Here is a 22057-nt window from a genome sequence, read left to right on the forward strand (position 1 = left end):
TCAATTTAACGAAATTTGAAAACCAAGAGTAGCTGAACTCAACTATATAGAGAAAAACCGAATAAATGCGCCCTAGAAGCACTTCGACAGCGCCGTCGACTGAAGGTAATGCTCTAATGACCAAGCAAACAAAAGAAGGGCCGAGTAAGACGGCTAAAAACGGAATGAAGAGACAGATTAAACCCCTTTTGTCATCTATAGTGTATGATCAAAGCCCTTCTGTAAACACTTGTATATCGAATTAAAGACAGCATCACTCCGTCAGCCCTAGAGGTGCCAGCCTGATAATGCTTCTATATATGATGATCAAATTACCGAGCATCACATAAATATAAGGCAAGTTGCTACCAAAAATAGAGATCAGCGTCTTTCTTTAGACTTAGATCACCACCCGCTAGTATATATTCATGCTTAAGTTAATATCTTATTCGGAGAACTTAGATGAGGTACGTATATTAGTAAAGGGCATTATTGTGGCTGCTTAAAGAGATTGCCGAACGTCAAGTCGGAGAAATGTCACACGTCAAGAAAGCCGTTGTATAGTACCTTGCACGCTGGCCGGTGATGTGTGTGTGTGTTTGGCCGGGGTGCAAAAGTGGCGAGATAATTGTGAACGCGTGCAATATCAAACCGGTCCGACTTTCTTATGAAAATGTATTCGGATCGGGAGAAAAGATGCGCTACTGCTTTTATCACATTCACCGCAACAAGTAGCAACAACTAACATCAACGCGGGGTATTGTTTCATATATTTTGAGGTATGTCTTTTGCTTATTCTCCGGAAACAAATAATAAAATAGATATGACAAATCCATTCATCCATTCCAACTCCTTGTCTCATAGAGGTATGTTGTCAGGCTATTATTCATCCAATGCATTTTATGTATAGCAACCGAAAGCAGAGCGAGTTAATTCATCTGATAGGATATGAATGACAGGTGAATAAGCTCAAGCGGCATACATGTGTCGCAAACAACATCTCCGAATATGGGGAAGAGTGATTAGGTGCTTGAATACGTGAGTGAAACAATAATACAAAAGAACACCGGTCCAGATGTCCGGATGGATTGTGTTTTCAACTTGTGTAGCCCTTTCCGTTTTTCTCCACAGCCTAGAGTGGGGGTATTGCTTAACACAAACGCGTCGTCTCGGTCAAATATCGGTTTCTGCATGGGTATTTATTTTGCCGGCTTTTTCAGCATTTACGCACTTGGCTAGTACGGCTGACCAATTTAGCATGTGTTTAGTCTGCTTCTTTTGTGGAAATCGGTAAACTAGGTACACGCACAAGATCAGTCTTACACAGCAATAGAATGGAAACAGCCGGTTTTTGCTCTTTTTCTCTTTTTTCATACGCGATCAAGCCGATAGACCAGATATTGATGGTTGTGTTACTTGCTCATCTTGCTACAACTCATATCTTTCCCCGCATTCCTCATCTTGTCTCACTTCATTCACCCATAATTGAGTATTGAAGGAGATTCAACCTTTCATCAACGACCACCATCAATCGTTTGAGGAACATCACTTATTCGATTAAGTGATGAACAACCCCTAAAATAAACGGACAAATCATCCGATCATCAACCTATATCGTACGAGATTAATCATCTATAAAATCACAAAACAACGTTATTCATTTGCGTTTTACAACGGAACGTGGTCTCATTTTTCTTCAATTCTATCCGCGATTATTGGATGTTGGGGTTTTGAAGAGAGAATAACGGCCTGCTAATTTCCAGGATTTCATTCAGCCGAAACAATCGCCCTCTCTCTCTCTGTCTCTTTTTACCCCACGCGGGGCTCCTCTTTGCAACAACACATAATATCCTTTTCCAATTTCGTCAACGCCCTTTCTTTTTTCCTTTTCAAAACTACCCCGCACCGCATTACTACACAAATCGGCGTTTCTCCCTCTCCCTCTGCTTTTGTATCTTTTTGCCTCTTGCGCCACCTCTATTTTCGGTCATCGTCAAATTTGCTTCAATAAAGACCAACATCATTTCCGTCTTTCAATCTTGACCAAACCTTTTCCATCCATCAAAGATGCCTATCACACTTCCGGATCCCGTTTTGGCTTTGTCGATGGCAAGCTTGCAAAAGCTCAATACGGCGGATGTGGATCAATTGGCCAATTTATGGAATGTGTTTACCAAGTGCAAAGAATCGATTGAGTCTGGCAGACGATTGGAAAACCTTTCTTGGCGATTATGGTTTAGGGAAGCACATCTATTGCCACCTGATACTTCTTTGTCCGATTTGACCGATTTTACTCCTTTGGATACACCTCTAATGAGTAGAAGAAGTAGCATGGCAGGATCTTATCAACCTTCAACGCGGTCTATGACACCTTTTGTGCCTCATCAACCCAGCTCTTCCTTTACTTCCAGAGCTTTACAGGCCGCTTCTATGGCAATGGCAGCTTCCACTCATGGAAATGCAAGTACTTCAAAAGCCTTGTCGGGAGACCTATCGGATCCAGAGGAAAGTGAAGGCTGGAGCAGCGATGACGATGATGAATCTGAGGCATTGCAGAGTCAAGAGGTAGCATCTCCGTCCAATTCACGAGGAAGAGCACAAATGCGTCCATCGCAAGTTGCTTCATCGTCCAATCAAGCAATGCGCTCTTTCACTTCGCCCAAATCTGTTACCTCCCCTTTGGCTCGTGAAACGATCCTGAATCAGCAACAACAGAATGAAAAGGAGCTTAGATCAAACAATGCAAGTAGCAATGTCTCCATAACGCATTCAGGAGATCGAAGACGTGCCATTTCCTCCTCTTCTGCTTTTGGAAGTCGAGCTCGAGTGAAGCAACACAATATGCAAAGAAGACGAAGACCTTTAAGCTTCCAACAGGCTATCGAGAGCTTGTTGCTAGATCGTGAGAATGACTTCAAAGGTAGAGTGGGAAGCGCAAGCACAGCAAGTCTGCCAAGAAGTATTGACGAATCTAGATTGCCCTCTACCTCTTCCCGCTTGATGGAAGAAAGGGAAGATTTGGAAAGCTCAGATGCAACAATTGCGGAACAGATACCGCAAAATAGTGCACCTGCTGAATTCAGTCAACCTTCTACACCACAAAAGGTTGATCCACTTTCCGTTTCGAGGAAGCCTGTCCGTCGTGTTTCTATCCTTGATGAACGCGAGGAAGCAAAAGAATCTCCAAAGCCAAGAGAACCTACTCAATCCCGCTTTTTCGTTGGAGCTGCTAGTTATGAAGGTAGCGAGCACAGCTTGGAAAGTGAATCGTCCTCTCATCCCAAGATCGCACCGTCCAAATCCAAAGAAGAGGCCGCCCTTCGTTCTCCAGTACAACGCGTGAAAAATTTGCACCCAACATCCTCCAGCGGTAGCGTCGAAGGTCTTCGTAAGCCTAGTGGATCCCGAGCTCATCATCCTGCCCATCATACTAGAAATACATCTGGCACTATTCGAACCAAATCTGCTCTTAATCTCCAACGTAAGACTGGTCAAGGCAAAGCACGCGGTCATGTTCGCATTGCAAGTATCAGCAAAGATCTCTCCGAGGCTGGCAAAAGCACTTCACTTGCTGACAATGCAAATGAACAACCAAAGCAGAAACGCCAACCGGTCAAATTTACCATGGGCAGCATGGAAGGAGATAGCGATGACGATTACAGCTCCGTTGCATCCGAAAAGCAAGCTTCAGAAGAAGTTGCAGGAAGTTCGAAAAACACAAAAGTGCAAATTGAGGTGCCAAGTGATAACTCTGATGAATGGGCAAGCGATTCTTCTACTGACTCGGAAGAAGAACGTAAGCGATCGGTTGAAAATCGTAAGCGAGCCGAGAAAGAACGATTGGAGAACATGTTCAAGAAGATTCCTGTTCGATCGCAAAGTGCTGCTGATATCAACCTTTTGGCACCTGGAAGCCACAGTGCTGAACATTCTGAGCCAAAATCGGAAGCAGCCTATAGCACTTCTCCTGCTCCACCACCGATTCGCAGTCTTTTGAGTACGATCTTCCATCCTACCAATGATGACGATCTTGCACGTAGAAAGTCGCATGCAAGTGCGGCTGATTTGCGTATCCAAGGTGAACAAAGTTCCGAAAAGAAAAAGGTACGCAAGACAAGTCATGAAGGATCAGAGATCGCACAACAAGCAGGCCATTTTGCCAAGAATGGTAAATCGAATGTTCAAACGACTGCGATTCCAAGACCTCCTTCGTTTGGTGCGCATGCGAACAATGCTGGTTTGAAGATGAGCAAATCTGCTGTCGCTTTGCCTGTCTTGAGCACGTTGGGAAGTCGCTCTTCCACCAGCATCTCAAGAAAGGAAGCTCAAGGCACTTCTCGTCATGTGGCTGTATTTGAGGATGACAGTAGCGGTGAAAGTTCGATTAGCGATCGTATGAATAACAACACAGAGAACGTCTCTCCACGTCAAACCAATAGCGAAGCTGTCGAAAGATTGAACGAACTTGCACGTGTACGTCAAAACCAAAAGAAGCAAAAGAAGAAGCAACAACAAAGAGGCAGCGGAAGTGGTGAGCTTGAAGATCGCAGAATGAGCGGAGATGGTGAATCACGTAAGCGAGCATCGCATTCATCCTTGGACGTTCAAGTTCAACCTGAATTTGATGAAGAAAAGATGATCCTTCAATATCGTAGAACGTCTGAGCCAAACGAAACACCTTCAATACAAGCGATTGCAACGGCAAGTGGAAAGCCACAAAGATCCAAATCTGCCGTCAATGTACCGGAAGTTGGATTACCACAATCTCCCCGTACGACCAGAAGAAATATGCTGAAAGATGAACTTTCAGAAAGTTTACGTCAAAACTTGTTATGGGAAAGACAAAGTCGCAATCGAATGTTGGGTATTGGAGGTAATCGAGTTGCAACTACGGTCGGTGCAAATGAGAGCACGGCTGAGGCACAACAACAACGAAGACGATCGAACGAAAGTAATGTTACCGGATTTGCACCATTAACACAAACAACATCTGCTCCAATGCAATCAACGCCATCTTCTGCTCCGCTTTCGCAAAGTCAAAGTCAACAAGGTCATCCTACTTTCCATCGTACTCAGTCCGTTTTGGGCGGCAATGCTCTCCGTCCGTTGACGCAAAGGAGTACTGTGCCTGATCCAAATGCCAATCGATCATCACAACAACCGAATTCTTCTTCCTCACGTGTGACGTATACTGGAGATTTTCATCATACAGGTTGGTGATGGAGGTAATGAGTACAAAGCAAAGCGGGCTGTACGCATGCCAAAAAAACAACAGGAAACCTATAAGTCGATCTTGTCACTTTTTTTTCCATTTTTGTACTTTAGTATTTTATTATAATCCTTCTTAATTTATAATCAACTTCAAACTTTGTGTCTTCTGCACAGCCGCCCGATAATGCAAGATCTTGTGTGTGTGCATTTGTGTGATCGGAGAGGGCGGGATATATTGGGCGTTTGTTATGATCACGTCAGTCAAGCCTCATTTTGCGGATCCGAATGTATGCAGCAGCGACAAAGACTAAAGGAGGGGAAAGCTGATGGCCTGGACCTTTAGATTGGTTGCTGTAGGAATCAAAATGAGACAAAGATGACGACTTGGAGTTGTCTAGCATGCGGCAGCTCTGAGCTGAAATGGGCGGGACAATGCATTCATTCATTTCAACTTTCGGCTCCGTCTTTGAACGCATTGCGTACGCCATCTGTGTGTGTTACATATCACTGCTGAAGATGAAAGGACGGGATAAAAGGTTGCGTGCAATTGAAAGACAGACAGACAAGTGGCGCTGCGCATGAAATCAAATGCAAGATCCATTTGGGATATGTCAACTGGCAAATAAAGCCTCTTTCACCTTTTCATACCTTTCCTTGACAGCTGTTCCTCCAAAGATGGCGACCAAAACCGATCTCGATGATCAATCTAAGCCAAACATTGCTTCCTCTTCCAATACAGTCATCATTCCTACAAAGTTTGAATTTGATACGTTGCAAAATGTCGAACTTGCCACCGGCTTTCGTGCTCCACCAACGAGTCCATGTAATACATTTGTGGGAGTTGGAGGAACAACGATGACAAGTTTGATGTCAAAATTACAAATGGAGAATTGTACTTTACCACACATCACTCCACAAGAGTTAGAGATGCAAAACGAATTATTGATCAAACAAAGAAAGAGAGGTAGAAAATCAGCTCCTCATGTTGCAACATTATTTTCTTCTCCATCTCGAAGTAAAGATGATGAAAGTGAACATGCAGATAGCTCTTTTGCCACTTCTTCTTCAACAAGCATTCCATCTTCGTCTTCTTTTTTTGGCGGTGGACAAGGTAATTATCCTCCTCCAAATTCACCTGAAAATTCAATTTCATCTTCAATGATTGATCAAAACAATTCAATGCTTGCAAACTTTTCGTGCAATCCAATCGGCGATCAAGAGGAACAACAGACATGTACGTCTTCTTATTCTTCAATTGCAGAAAGAGCCACTCAACTTTCTCAATTGAAAACGCAATTGCATCTTACCCATAAATTGGAGCAAATTCGTCGAACGTCCGATTCAACTGCTGGCATCGAGTAAACACCATACATCTCTTCTACCGCAAGCAATCCATCATCTCATCTCAAAGCAAGACTACATTGAAATTTGTTTCGATTTGATATGGATATAAGAATATAAATGTGTATATGTGCAGATAAAAAAAGAGAGTTTGAATATGTATATACTGTATATAATTTCGATCAACCTTTGACGATTGAAAGTTGATGCAAACCAGGCCTTTTGCAGAAGAAGAAAAACTGAAATACCTGTATGAAATTTTTGAGATTCTTTGGACGAATCAATTTGTGTCAGAGTCAGAGAAAAAATGCGGTGGGTAATATTGAAATTGACAAATGTACTTTTTGCGTGCGAATGAGAAAACTTGTGTGTTTGTGAAAAAACGGAAATTTGTTGATGCCATGCAAAAACGTCGACGATGAACCGATGAACAGTGAATATGCAAATCAGATCGTGATCACACGACCTGAGGGAATCATTTCTTGTGTTGAGAGGAGAGGAAAGAGAGAAATAGAGAAAAAAAATGTGCACCTTTACTGTCTTGAATAAGTTCGCAAAGCAAGATCGCATGGCTTACCGATGTCTCAAATCGTTCGCCATGGAAATATCTTCACCCGTGATACCCAACATATTCATGTTTGTGCTTGAAGGATGTTGAGCAGACATGGATCTTGCATGTGTGAACTGATGGTTGTTTTGTTGTTGCTGCTGCTGCAATACTGCCATATTTGGATGGGATTGCTGAGAAGCAGGCATTTGGATTTGCTGTGGCGCTTGATGCGTTTGCATGTGGCCAGGGGAAAACATTGAATCCTGACTTGATTGTGCCAGAGCATTCAATTGACCTTGCAGATTACCCAAAACGAAATAATCACTAGGGCTCAATTGAGATGGTTGTCGGGTAATAAAAGCCAAGACCACGTCCAAAGATTCTCTTGCTTCATCCAACGTAACCGGACGATCATCTCCTCCGGCTCCACTTGGAGATCCAGAAGAGGATGAATTGGTAGACTGAAGCAAGCCCATCAAATCATGTCGCACAGAAGGCGGACTTACCATCATGCTGGATGGCGAATCGTTGTGATGCGGATGATGTTGCTGTTGCATTTGATGGGCAGCATTGATAGTATTGCGAAGGTTGATCGTCGGACTTGACACTGCACGTTGCAAACCTTGCATCATCATCATTTCCGATGATGTTCCATCTGGATTGCCAGTCCGGAACCCTCTTTGGGATTGCATCTGTTCTTGTTGCAACCTTTGCTCATGCATACTTCGCGCATGCTCATCACGGCGAAGTTCTTGTACAGCCGCAGCAGTCGCAATAGCAACAGGATTGTTTGCTTGTGGGGATAATGCACTATTACCTGACACTTGACCATTGTTCTTGCTTCTACGCAATTGTTCTCGGATCATGTTCATGGAAATGTTTCCTTCATTTGTTGCATCATCTGCGCTACCATTGCCACTCCCACCCCTGCTAAGCTCAGCGGATGTGGCCGCTCCTCTACGCCTCTTCGTAGCACCAGTAGCAGCGGAAGAGGATGATGAAGACGAAGATGTAGCCATTGCATATCCTGAATCATCGTGCTGATGGACACCATTGTTGGTGCCACTGCTTGCTGTCTGCTCACGCTGCAATCTGGAAACTGCCAAATTTTGATTCGGTAAGTGCATTCGTGCCATTGTTGCATCAATAGGTGAAGCTCCACGGTGATTGGCCATATCATCATAATGACGTTTGGAAGCCTTTGGTGTTTCTTGGATCGCATTCATATTGTTCTCATTTGAAGCAGAACGTGGCCTTTGCGGGGTAGAGGCATTTGGAAGAGCATTTGTTTGTGATGGTTGTGGCGAATAAAACATTCCTACATCTTGTTCCATTTGATTGGTCAATGGAGATTGTTGAAACTGCGCTGCATGTTGCCCTTGCTGAGATGTAGCTAATTCAAATCCAGATCGGAACGCTTCTGCCCGGCTCTGCTCATCTTCAGGACTTAATTGATCACTTGAATTCTCCAACCCGGCCGGAACTACAGGCTTTGGCAACTTATGCCTTTCTCGGAACTTTTCGATCCATCCCATAGATGCCTTGAATTGATCAACACCAATCCCAAGATCTTTTGCTACTTCCAAAGCACGATGCTTGATAGTCACGTCCAAGATTGGCGCAGCCTTTCCTACTTCATCATTGATCCATTTGGCCAAACGTCCTTCCAAATCGGGAAACTTGCCCGTTCTATGTTTCATAATAAAGGCAGATTGTCCTTCATCCTGAATGGCAAGCCACTTTTCCTTATTCTTCAACGTCTTGCTCACCGTACTTCTTTCGATTCCAAATCGTACTGCCAAATCTTCTTGTCGCACTTTTGGATCATCTCGTGCAGCTTCGCAAATCGCTTTACGGTCAATATTGCGTAATCTGGTCTTCATCTTTGGGATCTTCTTACCTCCACTGCTCAAGAAATCGTCAGCAGAAATGGAAGAGGCTTGACTTGGAACAGCAGACATGGTCGTCGCACTATTGGAAACGCTATCCGTAGATGTATCGATCGATGAATCACCAGCATGACGATGGCTTGAGATGGAAGAATTTGGAGAGAAATTGCCAAGGAATGCAGTATGCGGATGCTCAGGAGGCGACATTGATCGTGCAGAGTCTGCCTGTTGTACGCCAAAGCGGTCAAATGAAGGAGAAGCATCAGTCGCACGAAGCGGTCCGCCCAATCGAAGCAAGCCATCATCACCATTTCCACTCATTGCTGCACCAACTTGACCAAGACTGCGATTTTGACGAGTCATGACCTGCAATCGTGATTGCGCAGAATCTGGTCCAACGCCCCTTCGCAAAGGTGAAGCACCAATGATGTGTGCCTCATTGGCCTGTCTCAATATCTCCATATTATCAATATCCATCGACATGGTAGAGTCTACAGATCCGGGCGTACGATGATGCGATGAAAATTCTCGTCTTTGCTGTGCGTTTCTCGGATCCGTGAGACTTGCATTGCTGTCAAGACTAAACGTTCGTACGTGATCGTTGTGCTGCTGCTGTAATTGTGCTCTGGTCATAGGAGCAGGCGTTGCAAAACCAGCATTCATATTGGTCGAATCACTGCGCTGTCGATTGTGTTGCTCGACAGCTGCCGAAGCTGCAGCCGCCGCAGCGGCAGCAGCAGCAGCATTTGGATCTGTATTGAAGTTGGTATTTTGAAAGAGAGCATTATTGGCCAAATGAATAGTATTATTTGCATGCAAATCTTGAACGCCGTTCCGTTGTCTTTGTGCGTCATCAAATGATCTTTGTGGAGACAATTGCTGTTGCATTTGCGAAAGCCTATAAAGAGTATTACCGTGCTCTTGCGTGAATACATCATCAGTCAAAGCGGAGCCTTGTCCGAAATTAACCCAATCAGATGCTGCAGCTGCCGCGGCAGCAGCACTATTGACAGCGCTTGTAGCCGAAGGATGACCCAAGACACATGCTAATTCTTGATGCTGTTGGTGCGTTTGCGATGGACCTGATGAAGTGGATAAGCTGGTCGTTGTATTTGTACTGCTATTCCTGGATTTCAATTGAATGCCAACAGGGGTAGAAGGTGCATGTACTGTAGACTCTTCGTTGCCGGGTATGCTGCCAAGATTACCGTCTGAAGTATGGACATGTTGTTGCTGTTGCTGAATGATGTTATTCGTTCCACCATTGCTTCCATTTGCCTGCAATGCAGCTTGTTGATTTCTCGTTAGAGGCATCTCTTAAACTTTTTGACGGGCTTTTGGGATGACGCGAATGGCAAATCGCCTACAGCTCTTGCGCAGGGAACAGAATCCAATTCCACTCTAATTATCTTGACCTTGTTCCATGTGTTTTGTGTAATGATGTTCTGAATAGATGAAATGACTTGAAGTGGAGTAGAGGACAAAGAGATGCGAGTGTTATTTGCAGAAGAAGAGAAGAAACAGAGAGAGAAAAGATGCAGGTCGTTAAGATTGTTCGAAATCGAACTTTTTGATGGTGCCAAGACGAATTGTTTGAGCTCTGGCGGGTATTTGATAGTTGCTTTGCTTATTTGTAGCAAGGAGAATAAGTGAAGGATGCTTGGACGCAACGTTTTTTCTTGGGAGATTGACAAGCAACAAGCGAATGATGTGCCAAAGACTGTTTGATGATCTTGTGTGATTGGTTTGAATGCAGAATGTTCACCACAGCATCCAAAAAGATCAGAAACAGTGAAGAACCAAGTTTTTGCAGTGTCCCTTTTCCCTTTTTTGAGTGTTTTGTGTTTGATTTGTGTTCTTTTTTTTGCCTGCTCCCAATTGACGATCACTCGTCAAAAGAAGAAAAAGTTACTGATTGACGAACAAATCAAGTTGTCTAAATCAGAACAAACAGGCCCTTTTTGTTGTTGTGATGACGAAAGGATGAACAATCACCATTCAAAACGGCAAAAAGATGATCATTCAATGATCAATTGCCAGCAAAAGGAAGTGGACTAAGAATAAAAAGTCAGGCGAATGACAAGCGTGAAGTGATCTTCTTCATATACATTACAACAAAATGTGGACTATGTGTGTGTGTGTATGTGTGCTTGTGTGCGTATTGAGTGTGTGTGCTTTGTGTGGTCAATTGCATGAAAAACGCGTTGGTGCTTACTTGCTTGCTTTGCTTTGTATGCGTTGTTGCTCCCTATTAATTTTGAACAACAGGCAAAAAGGGAAGAAATGAAATGAAAAAGAGAGAAAAAAACGGATAACGAAAATAAAATAAAAAGGAAGGCTTAAGCACTTACGCATTTCAAACGCAGTTCCTAGCGTGCGTGTATGTGCCGGTGTGTGAGTTTTCTTCTTAACGGAACAAGATAAGCAACGCCTTTGAGAAAAAAAAGTGGCTATGAAAAGGTGCACGAACCTCCTTTATGAAATCAAGAAGCAGTAGTGGAAATTCGTTTTAAACGAGATTAAAAAAATAAGGGTGAGAAAATTGAAAATTATTTGAAATCATGAAATGCATTCACTTGGCATTTGAATGAGAATTTTGAATGTAGCTGGAACGATGATCAATTTGCACACATAATGATGATGATGTGTTCCTAGTGCTTTTTTTTTGAAAATGTGTATGCGCCGCCAAATGACGGAAAAGGTCCGATTTTGAAGCGGCTGATATGAGATTATTAGCGTGCATTAAATAATACGCAATGCAAAAAGATGCAAAAAACGGCCAATGCATGCATAGGCCAACTGAAAACGATCCCGTAAATTCCAATTCTTTCTTCCGGAAATATTTGAGGAAAGATAGCAATATAGACGTAATTGAAAGAAAGACATTCATTCAAGTCAAGAGCAATTGACACAATTGATAGATCGGAGGACAATTGTAAGGAAATTAAAAAGCGGGGAATGAATTGAATTCAAAACGCGGCCACCCGCTGGCATGAATTTGGGGGTTGGCTTATTATTCGCATAAAGAATATCCGAAGCGGCAATGGCGTAATCGAATAAAATAGCCAAAGCACTTTACCTGCTGTTATATCCGGGAAAAGGGTCATAGCTGCTCTATATGATCCCGTCTGATGATCCTATCACCCTTGGGATCTTCTCTGGGATCGGCGTAAAGACAGTCCCACACATAAGATAAATGAAGCGAAAGAATAAAAATAGATCTGAAAAAAGGGGTAAATTGAATCTATCGCGATTATAATGACAACGGTCGAGCAGACCCTTAGCTCATACCTCATTTCAACGAGAAATGAAAATATTTTGTTTACATGCCCTACAAGATATGGTTAACAATGGGTTCAAGGTGAAGAGAAGGAGATTATAAACGAAGTATTGAATAAGAGTACATGGAATTTTCTGGTGTGTGTGTATATCATCTGCTCATAACGTCTCAATGGTTCCTAATTGCGAATTCGAATTCCTCTATCTTGCACTGCAGTTGCGATCCTTCCCGTTTTACCGGATCGATCTATATGATCTAATCCTAAAACATCATCAGGCAAGAATTTATGATCATAAATCACATCATCATCTTCCAAATAAGATGGTTGCTTGTATGTGCTTGATTGAACCAAAGCAAATCGGAATTTAGCGAAGTCCTTCTCGGGTACTGCTAAGCGTTGCTGAATTCGAAGTTTTGTTTCGCTAAACTTTTCGTCTGGCTTGACAACAAATTTGAACGGAACACCATGTGTACGATTTGCATCTTTGCTAAAATGGAAAACATTGATAATCTTCTCATCGTCTTTCACTTGTGCTTCTTCCACCGAAACTTCTTCTCCAAACAAGTCCGTCATTTCACTAATGTTTCCGATCATCTCACCTCCATTGAATTCTCTCTGTTGACGTCCATTTCCAATGACCTCGAAAATGCGAATCTTGCGCGATCCATTAGGTGATAGCTCCACCGTTTTGGCAAGATGTTCAACAACATCATTGATATTGAATGTCTTGGGCAATAAGAACGATTGTGCCGCTTCTTCACGATTGTGTGCTCCCATCCACCAAATCTTCAGGCTTCTCTTTGTTTCCAATTCCACAATCGAAACGTCTAATAGTTCATAGTACAATAGCGATGCTTGGCCTTGAATATAGCTGGGTTGGACTATCTCATTCACTGTTTGATTGGCTGTACGCTTCAAAACAGTCTTTGGTGTTCCGTTTGGTCCGTTTGCCGTTGTGAACCGCAGCTTCAATGGGTCATGCTTCAATCGATCACCAAATTTGGCTGCCATCATATCGTAAGTCATCTTCTTGCTCAATGTGATCTCGTATTCTCCTTTGTAGTCCACATCATCGTACCTTGGCTTGAACAAAACCTTGATCTGATTCTGCAAGAAGTCGTAGAATTGGATGGGATTGGAGTAGAGTGACTGTGCCTCATAATCATGTGCATCCTTCTCAGAGATTTCCGTCTGGAAGCAAATCACATCACCGTCCTGGATCTCGCTTTGCAAAAATGTAGCCTTCATCTTCATTTGTTCAATCATACCTGGCTTGATCTCTTCGTATAGTCGTAGCTGTACTGTCGGTGGCCAAAGCATCAATTGATTGATCGTTGGGACGAGATCAGATACCTTTTGATTTTTGCTCACATAAACCCTTCCGACACCTGTAAGTGATTGTCGAGAAACGTCAAAGTACTTCAAGAAGATCATGATTGGTCCTTGTGATTTATCAATTTGATCATTTGGACCCATCATTTCGAGATATAGTCTCAAATCATTTTGTCGAGAAGCCATACGATCACGTACGGTTTCCAATGTAAGATTCGGATCATTCTCTGGCACAACTGTGTCAGGTCTAACAGTCTTATTCTGTCGATTGACCAAGACCCATAACCGCATAGCAGCTTCATCCAATCCGAATTGTTGGGCAAGCTTGCTCTTGAAAAGCAAGAAAGGCTCATTCTTCAGAACACGGAAAGAAGGCAAGTCTGAAGCAGGAAGATTGCGTTCTTCAAATGTTGCAAGGTCAAATCCTTGATGAAGCTTGAATGTATCTTCGTTGATCACCTTGACCGTCAAGTACAAGTGTTGTTCTTCTCGTTCTCGCTTCCTTGCCTCCATCTGAATACGTTCTTGTTCCAACCTCTCGCGTAGGTGTGCTGGCGTGTCCTCAACAGTGAATGGTTTCAAAATTTCAGGAGCTTCTACGTCTCGGACGTATACCAACATGTACGCATTTGTGAACCGCTTCATTGCTCGAACAGGAGCTCGAGCCACGCCGCCAAGATGTCCGTTTGGAATCTCACCTCCAAAGTTGTCTTCCAAAACTTCTTTGTCGGTCACTGGTGTAACACGATCATCATCAAATTTGTACCATTTTCCGTCCCGTTCGGGCTTTAAAAGTGCAAAGTAATGACCGCCATGTAGATCGCCCGAATGAACCAAAACACCATGCAATTTATATTTCCAATTCTCATTCTTCTTTGGCGATTGTTTGTCCACGTATGGAGCCAAATCGATGTCCATAGGGAATTCGTGACGATCGTTGATCTTGACCATAGCATCCTTTTCGATATCGTACTCGAAGCGCTTGAGTTGGAGGTGTAGAACAGGTGGAAAACTCTCGAAGATAACTCCCTTTTTTGCATCTTGTAATCCGTAGCCCTCAGCTTGGTATTTGTTATCGCCCTCTAGCATTTCCACCTCAACGTAATCGCGGAAAGAGTCTTCCAAATTTGCCATTCCCTTGACATTTAGCTGAATATCATAGAAGTCTTCTATACGTGAAGATTCGTAGTCCACATTGACGCAACGCAAATAACTCTTCATCTTTCCGACAAACAATTTTGTGATAGCGCCATCAGCTATCGTTCCTTTCATTTTGGTTTCTAGCTTCTCTTGTAGAACTCGATTGAATTCTTGTACATCATGCTGCAAGAATGAATCTAGCGATTTCCAGCCGAAAGATTTGGTCAATTCATTCGTTCCTACAGGCTGATCGGATGTTTGCAAAAGATAAAAAACTCTTTGCAATGCCAATGCGACGCTCTCAGACGGCTGCTCGTTCTCTGTGGGAATTTGATAAACCGCCCGGCGGAAGTAATGCGTGCAAAAGAGGGATTGTAATAGAGAGTTCATATAACATGTTGCACCCTGATTTTTTAGTCCGACGTAGCCAGTCTCTTTCTTTGAATCATAGTTGATAAAGTTATGCCAAAGTACGCCTGTTGGATCTTTGAGAACTCGAACGAAAGCTGAAACTCGGGCTGATTCCCTCTCGATGATTGGACGTTGACGACCTTCGGTGGGAACGCTCAACTTTCTCAATTCGTTGAAACGTGTGAATCCCCAATCCATTTCCTCAGCAGTAAAGCGATGGTGAGCTTGACTTGAGGAGGAAACAGTAGGATCCTGCGGATTAGATATTACTAGAGCAAATTGTGCGCATACATGCCATCCCTCTGGACTTCCTTTTGGGTCTGCATAATCTAGATAAACGGAAACCATATCATTTGGTTGTCCGTTCGAATTTCCAAAGGGAAAAAGCAATATTCTCCATCTATGTCCACCACATTCGAATTCCGGTCCTGTGATACGCTTGTCTAGTGATCCCCAATTATTGATATCCCAATGCATCACTTTGAAATCTTCCTCTTCTTGACCCAGATCCGCCAAATGCTTTACTGCAAATGCACGTTCATCAAGAACGGAAACAGGTTCGTCCACCTCCATAGGTGTTGATGCTTGATCGTCTACCGGACTGACAACAGCCGTAGATGGATCTAGACGTGGGTCCATGGTGATATGATGATCTTGTGAGGGAAATGAGTGTAAGCCGCCCGATTGTCTGTGAGGGAGTGGCACAGTAGAGTCGCCCTTCCAAAAGTCCTAAATACAGCCTCTTCTTCGCCTCTGCCGATTGCTTGAGCTTATTTTGGTAGTCCAAATTCAAGCTTGAAGAAGGATGAATGGAAGTGTGATTGATAGGTTAGGGTCAGTGCACGATTGACGAATGAGCGAAGAACTTCTTGAATGTCGTGCGTGCGTGTGTGTCTGCGTACTTGCTTGCCTGCTTACGTACGATAGAATTTCAACTTCCCCTCTATGCTATTCAAAGGAAGTGAATCGATGATCGTGAACCAAAAAGAAGTATCATTGAAAGCAAGACTGGGATTCTAATATCCGAAGTGATCCAAGAATTCCTCTGACACAAAAGTTACCAGCGCAGCCTGCGCAGCGCATGCACACTAAAAAGGGTGGCTTGTACTGTACACACGCGCACTGCTACACGCTAAGTGCCGCTGAAAATTGAATTGATGACGACGTGCTCTCTTTCTCATCACCATCTTTTGGATCTTTGTCAGAGTAGAGATAGGCTGATAGCGCCGATCATAATCATCAATCGTGAACCTTTTGCAGAGATGACGAGCACACATATACCAACCCTTCTGGAAACAAGGTTTTCTAAAATATTTCATTTATAGCACTACAACGCAATGACGATTTTTGTTACGAGAGATCTATCTTCAAAGATGTCTTGCTTCTTATGCCGCATCCAACTTTTCACCTTGTCCGGGCAAAGATGATCGGAAAGTACGCTCGGTGTAGAATCTTGCCGCAGCTCTAACAGCATCATCAACAGCCGAGCCACAATCAGTACCAACACCTTGAGCACCTTCAGGTTTACCACCACTCTTTCCACCAATAATAGGAAGAATTGTTTCGGACCATTGACGACCATCTAAACCTTTTTCGATATCTTGCTTCGGAACAAAGTTTACATGAACAACTTTTCCAACTGGATTTACACCATCTGCAGTTTTTCCTCCAGCCTCATCAACGGCAGCAGAAAATAGATAGCCAGCTTTGTTGAGCTTTTTGAGTAAAGCAGAACCTGCTTGTAAGGCTTTGCTGTTGGCTCCAATGTCAAATTTATGAACAAAGACCGTCTCTTCAGTGTTCTCGAAATGTTTTGTAATAGCATCGGTCACAATTTTCGTTTGCTCAGCAGAGCGTGCTTTGGACTTAGCATCATGAGCTTTACGAACTTTTTGGTAGGCTTCATTCAATTCTGCCTTGTTGACGATACTGATCACAGCTTGCGATAGTTCAACACTGTACTGTTTGATTCCTGCTTCTTTGACATCAAAGTTTTGCTCTTTCTCCAAAGCATCCAATCGTTTCTTGAATTCACTTGCATCTTGTGTTGCTTGACAGGCTTCATCGCCTGTAACAGCAGTAATACGTCTGATACCCTTTGCGATACCATTCTCTTCCAAGATGACAATCGATTTGATATCTCCAGTCTTTGCCACATGTGTTCCTCCACAGAATTCAATACTTGTCGTTCTCCAGCGTGGGTTTTCAATGTCCTTCTCGATATCCTCAACGCTGTATTGTAAGCTCACAACACGCACTGGGTCAGGATACTTTTCTCCGAAAACAGCTCGAACGCCGGGAATCTTGTGAGCTTCTTCTAATGTAACCTCACGAGAATAGACGGCAACGTTCTTCTCAACCCAATCATTACAAATCTTTTCAATCTTGTCCATATCCGGTACTGCGATACCGGCCTTGTTGCTGAAGTCGAAACGCAGCTTTGTGGGGGCTACGAGTGAACCGCGTTGATCGATATGGTCACCTACGATCTCACGTAGAGCAAAGTTGAGGATGTGAGTACCTGTGTGATTGTTACGGATTGGCCAACGGCGCAATTCATCATATCCGGCAACAACACTGTCGCCCACCTTCAATTGACCATACTTGAAGAACCCGGCATGCAAGACATAACCTGAGTAAGCTTGGGTATCTTCAACAGCAAATTCTGCTTGTCCGTCAATAATGATGCTTCCAGTATCGCCTTGTTGACCACCAGATTCAGCATAGAAGGAGGTCTTGTCTAGAATAATACCGAGAGGCTTGTTGCTGTCCACGTTCTGTGATTCAGAAGAATCAAAGAAGCCACCATTTTGGTAAATTGCCAATATCTTGGCTTGCACATTTTCTCTGCCATACTTTGCATTGTCGTCAGTCTTAGCCAATTTCAATTCCTTCTCCAAGTGACCGAGATCGTGAACATCCAATTTTGGCATGTCACTTCCTTCCTTCTTATTTTGAGCTTTGCTTGCTTCCAGACTTGCCAATCTTGCTTTTTCAAAGTCCGCCTCATTGATCTGCAATCCCTGTTCTTCGGCCATAATGTGAGTCAAATCGACGGGGAAACCAAAGGTGTCGTATAGACGCCAAATATCCGTACCGCTCAGCTCCTTGCGATTTTCAGCTTTGGCTTTGGCGGCGTATTGTTCGAACAGTTTCTCACCTCGGTCGAGAGTTCGAGCGAAAGAAGCTTCCTCTTCGTCTAGGATTTGTTTGATATCATCAACTTTTTTGTGCAATTCGGGGAAAAAGGTACCCAATTGCTCCACAAGTGTGGGAAGTAAATCACTGAAAAAGTGCCCAATTGGCACTTGGAAGTACTTGCGAACATAACGTGTACCTCTTCTTAGGATTCTACGCAAAACGTATCCTCTTCCATCTCTGTCAGGCACACCACCATCACTCATTGCGAAAGCCAAAGTTCGAATGTGATCTGCAACGACACGGTAAGCGGTGTCTATTCCATCAACATCTTCTTTTCCGAGCTTGCCTGCATACGGTCTCGCTTTTGTCAATTCTTGAATCTTGCTGAACAAAGGAAGGAAAACATCGGTGTCGTAGTTTGATCGCTTATCTTGCAATACGGATACCAAACGTTCAAAGCCCATACCGGTATCGATGTGCTTTGCAGGTAAAGGTCTCAAGGAAGAATCTGGCTCACGGTTGTAGGCCATAAAGACGTTGTTCCAAATTTCAAGAACATCTGGATCATCTTGGTTGACAAGGTGTGCTGCATTACGTCCACCGATACGATCGTAGTGGATTTCACTGCAAGGTCCGCAAGGTCCAGTGGCACCCATTTCCCAGAAATTGTCTTTTGCGTCACCTGTGAGGATATTTTCAGGCAGAGCACCAACGGAGAGCCACAAATCGCGAGCTTCTGTATCAGGTTCTAAGCCGTTCTTTGGATCTCCCTCAAAGTAGGTAACGTAAAGGCGATCGGCTGGTAGACCATACACCTTTGTGAGCAATTCCCAAGACATTTGAATTGCATCTTTTTTGAAATAATCACCGAAACTCCAATTACCCAACATTTCAAAGAATGTATGATGGTATGTGTCTTTTCCTACATCGTCCAAGTCGTTGTGCTTACCACCTGCACGGATACATTTTTGACTGTTCACAGCTCGTTTCAACTGACCCAAAGGAGAATCTGCTTGAGCCAATCCGAGGAAGATTGCTTTGTATTGGTTCATACCAGCATTTGCGAATAGAAGTGTTGGATCATCATAAGGAATCGTTGAACTACTTGGAACGAATGTATGCTGTCTTTCTTTGAAGTAGTCTACAAATGTTTCACGAACTTTGTTTGCTGGCCAATCACCAAATTGTGACTTGGTAGATGAGACATATGGCGCCGTAGTGGTCGACATCTTGAATGCAGCCGGTATCAAACGAGGAGGGGTGTTATCAAATGTCTTTGATCTTTGAATCGATCGAGTATGTGTAAGGCCAATCGGTGAAGTACTTGACAGTCGAGCACAAGTCTTTGCACTAACGGCTATCGGAGCGATACGATGATGTGCAAGCTGAAAAGTGTTCGAAACTCCAACGCTAGCAAATCGTACAAAGCTCCTTGATTGGATCAGCATACACTATTGCACAATCGCAAATTAAGGAGATGATGGATTGAGGAAGTTGACTTTAAGGTTATGCTATTTTTTGCCTGTGCGTTCTTCCCTGCAGCGTTCACGTGAAGGCGTACGCTTCTGGAAAAGACGGGGGAGCACTGTGAATGGAAAACCACAAAAGCGCGTATCCAACCTACGGCGCTGTATAAGCTGTGACATGCAGGTGACACATCTCTTTAAGAGTGTTCCCCTATCGTGCTAATGCTAAGCTACATTTTTGCACATGCTTGGGTTTACGCAGAACACTCTTCCCCCGCTAGAGTATGTAGGTATAATAGGAGAACCCTAGGCACAGAGTGTGTGTGTGCATCAATGCGACCTGCAATTAACGCGAATGAATGCAAATCAGAGTGAAGAAGTGCGCACTCTCTATAACGATGATGAGAGGATCATACTGGGGACAAAGCAACAAAAAGACGTCCATCAATACCATCATCACAGACAATATTGTCAAGTAGGAAACGCATAGGCTATTCTTACAATCACAAAACATAAATCTCCGAACGACACTGACGATAATGAGCTCATAATTCAACCGTGCACAAAGCAGCACATTGACAATTTAAACGATCCCAGACTACGAACGTCAATTCTCTCCACACGAACCCCATCCTTTCAATCGAACGGGATCCGAGTTCATTAATCGCGTAATCGAAGCCCGGTTCACGTTCATTCCTTCAATCTTTTGGCTAAACCTTTTAACGCAATGATTGAAGTGGCTTATCGACAACAAAAGGATAACAAACGTCAATCCTTTTCTCGTTCTCCGCAATCTCCTTCGACGTCTTCTTCATCTTCAACTACTCCAGCATCTTTGCCCGCATCGCAGCATCAACAACCTCCTTCCTACCTCGCCGCTGGTCCTGACTTTTCGGCTCCGCTACAGATTAAACCATTAAAGGCGCCTTCATCTCCGTTGGTTTCAAACGCGCCAGAATATCCTTCTTTGCTCGCATCCGTTGACAATCCCAAGGCAGGTCAAAGTGGATCTTTGGCAGATCAGATCAGAGGTAAAGGTCCTTCATCGCCAAGTATGACGATCTTGAAGTCTTCTGGATCTATGAAAGATAGCGGCAGCACTTCAACAACGAATGATCATGTTAAACGTGTTCGAAGAGGACAGAAATTGGAAGAGATTCAACCGGTCATAGAGCAAGCACCTGCGTTGCAGCAAATCGATTCTCCCTTTCAGCTGCAAGAGTATCTGGCTTTGCTTATACGTCAAGATCCACATGACGTCGAACGCATTGTGAACTTGCCGCAGGCTACAATTTCACCAACAGATGCATTTGCTGGAGGAAAAGGCAAGGGCAAGGAAGTAGGCTCGATGGGAGGAGACGGATCGGAACATTCCAGTACAAACGGTGTTGATGCATTCTTTGGAGGGGAGGAAGAACCGCATACAGTTGATACAGACGTATGGGTATACGAACAACTGCGAAGGATTGTGTCTGATTTTACAACGCCTTGGCTTACATCACTTCAGCGGGAATGCGATCGTAAACGAAAGCCCTCTTCATGTGATGCAATGAACGCGGACGATTGGATGTATTTGTGTGCATCGCATGGAGAAGAAAAGCAATGTTGTGCGATTGACTATATCATTCATACCTTGGACGGCACAACTGCTTTGCTCAATTCGCATAGGCATTTTCCTAGCAGGACATATATTCCCACTACAAGTCTTCGACACTTTGGAAGTATAAGTAGAAGACTGAGCAGAATCTTTGTTCATGCGCATGAACATCATCGTGATGTATTTGAAGCATGTGAAGCGGAAACTTCCTTGTATGCACGCTTTTTGACATTGGTACAGGCGTACGATCTGGTCGCACTGGACTCTTTACCTCAGCTAGGTAATGCTCCGAAGAATGGTACAAGTCAAAAAGCTGATGAAGCTTCAACGGAATTGGAGCAATCGAGAGGTATGTCTGGTCAACAAGCGGAAGACCTTGAAGACGCTGTGCACGGAAGAGGACTAGCACCTGCGAATCGGACATTGTTCGAGCATGAGGGGGCATCCGTGCCGAGCGATGCAGACAACGAGGATGAAGATGAATTAGCGGAAGAGAATGAAGAAGACTCTGCGCAACCTACAACAAGCCTCGAACGAAGCGATTCGAACGCCTCACGAGTGACTGCTGTTCACATTGACTCTCTCAACATTCAATCGGATGAAAACGAGTCAAAAGTCGATAAAGAAGAATAAAGAACCAAAAATCCATAATGATCACATTTGAGGCCACCCCAACAAATTCGTCACTGTATTCCTTTCGTGTATCACCTAAAAGATTT

The 22057-nt window shown here is 43.6% G+C and overlaps 7 protein-coding genes across 7 annotated transcripts; 4 read left to right on the plus strand and 3 right to left on the minus strand.

The window, feature by feature from the left end:
• Positions 1 to 2046: 2046 nt before the first annotated feature.
• Positions 2047 to 2232, plus strand: FA14DRAFT_115178 (DUF1752-domain-containing protein; the record flags this gene model as incomplete). The annotated part of the gene is made up of 1 exon (XM_025496096.1): positions 2047 to 2232. A coding segment is annotated over one exon (186 nt), but the record flags the coding sequence as incomplete, so codon positions are not given.
• Positions 2233 to 4716: 2484 nt separating this feature from the next.
• FA14DRAFT_114589 (uncharacterized protein) lies at positions 4717 to 4866 on the plus strand (the record flags this gene model as incomplete). Its single annotated transcript, XM_025496061.1, has 1 exon — positions 4717 to 4866. A coding segment is annotated over one exon (150 nt), but the record flags the coding sequence as incomplete, so codon positions are not given.
• A 999-nt stretch (positions 4867 to 5865) lies between these two features.
• On the plus strand, positions 5866 to 6552 carry FA14DRAFT_152954 (uncharacterized protein; the record flags this gene model as incomplete). Its single annotated transcript, XM_025497562.1, has 1 exon — positions 5866 to 6552. The coding sequence occupies one exon, from the start codon at positions 5866 to 5868 to the stop codon at positions 6550 to 6552; it is 687 nt and encodes a 228-aa protein (XP_025357889.1).
• A 552-nt stretch (positions 6553 to 7104) lies between these two features.
• On the minus strand, positions 7105 to 10284 carry FA14DRAFT_176877 (uncharacterized protein; the record flags this gene model as incomplete). Its single annotated transcript, XM_025500699.1, has 1 exon — positions 7105 to 10284. The coding sequence occupies one exon, from the start codon at positions 10282 to 10284 to the stop codon at positions 7105 to 7107; it is 3180 nt and encodes a 1059-aa protein (XP_025357890.1).
• Positions 10285 to 12192: 1908 nt separating this feature from the next.
• Positions 12193 to 16131, minus strand: FA14DRAFT_159572 (putative ubiquitin-specific processing protease 21). The gene has a single exon (XM_025498276.1). It carries the CDS (start codon positions 15771 to 15773, stop codon positions 12429 to 12431), a length of 3345 nt encoding a protein of 1114 aa, XP_025357891.1. The 5' UTR covers positions 15774 to 16131; the 3' UTR covers positions 12193 to 12428.
• Positions 16132 to 16431: 300 nt separating this feature from the next.
• FA14DRAFT_159573 (uncharacterized protein) lies at positions 16432 to 19755 on the minus strand. The gene has a single exon (XM_025498277.1). It carries the CDS (start codon positions 19502 to 19504, stop codon positions 16520 to 16522), a length of 2985 nt encoding a protein of 994 aa, XP_025357892.1. The 5' UTR covers positions 19505 to 19755; the 3' UTR covers positions 16432 to 16519.
• Positions 19756 to 20864: 1109 nt separating this feature from the next.
• FA14DRAFT_115949 (Mob1/phocein) lies at positions 20865 to 21608 on the plus strand (the record flags this gene model as incomplete). The annotated part of the gene is made up of 1 exon (XM_025496141.1): positions 20865 to 21608. A coding segment is annotated over one exon (744 nt), but the record flags the coding sequence as incomplete, so codon positions are not given.
• Between the last annotated feature and the right edge of the window lie 449 nt (positions 21609 to 22057).

This window comes from Meira miltonrushii, assembly GCF_003144205.1.
Source record: "Meira miltonrushii strain MCA 3882 unplaced genomic scaffold FA14scaffold_1, whole genome shotgun sequence".
Lineage (NCBI taxonomy): Eukaryota > Fungi > Basidiomycota > Exobasidiomycetes > Exobasidiales > Brachybasidiaceae > Meira > Meira miltonrushii.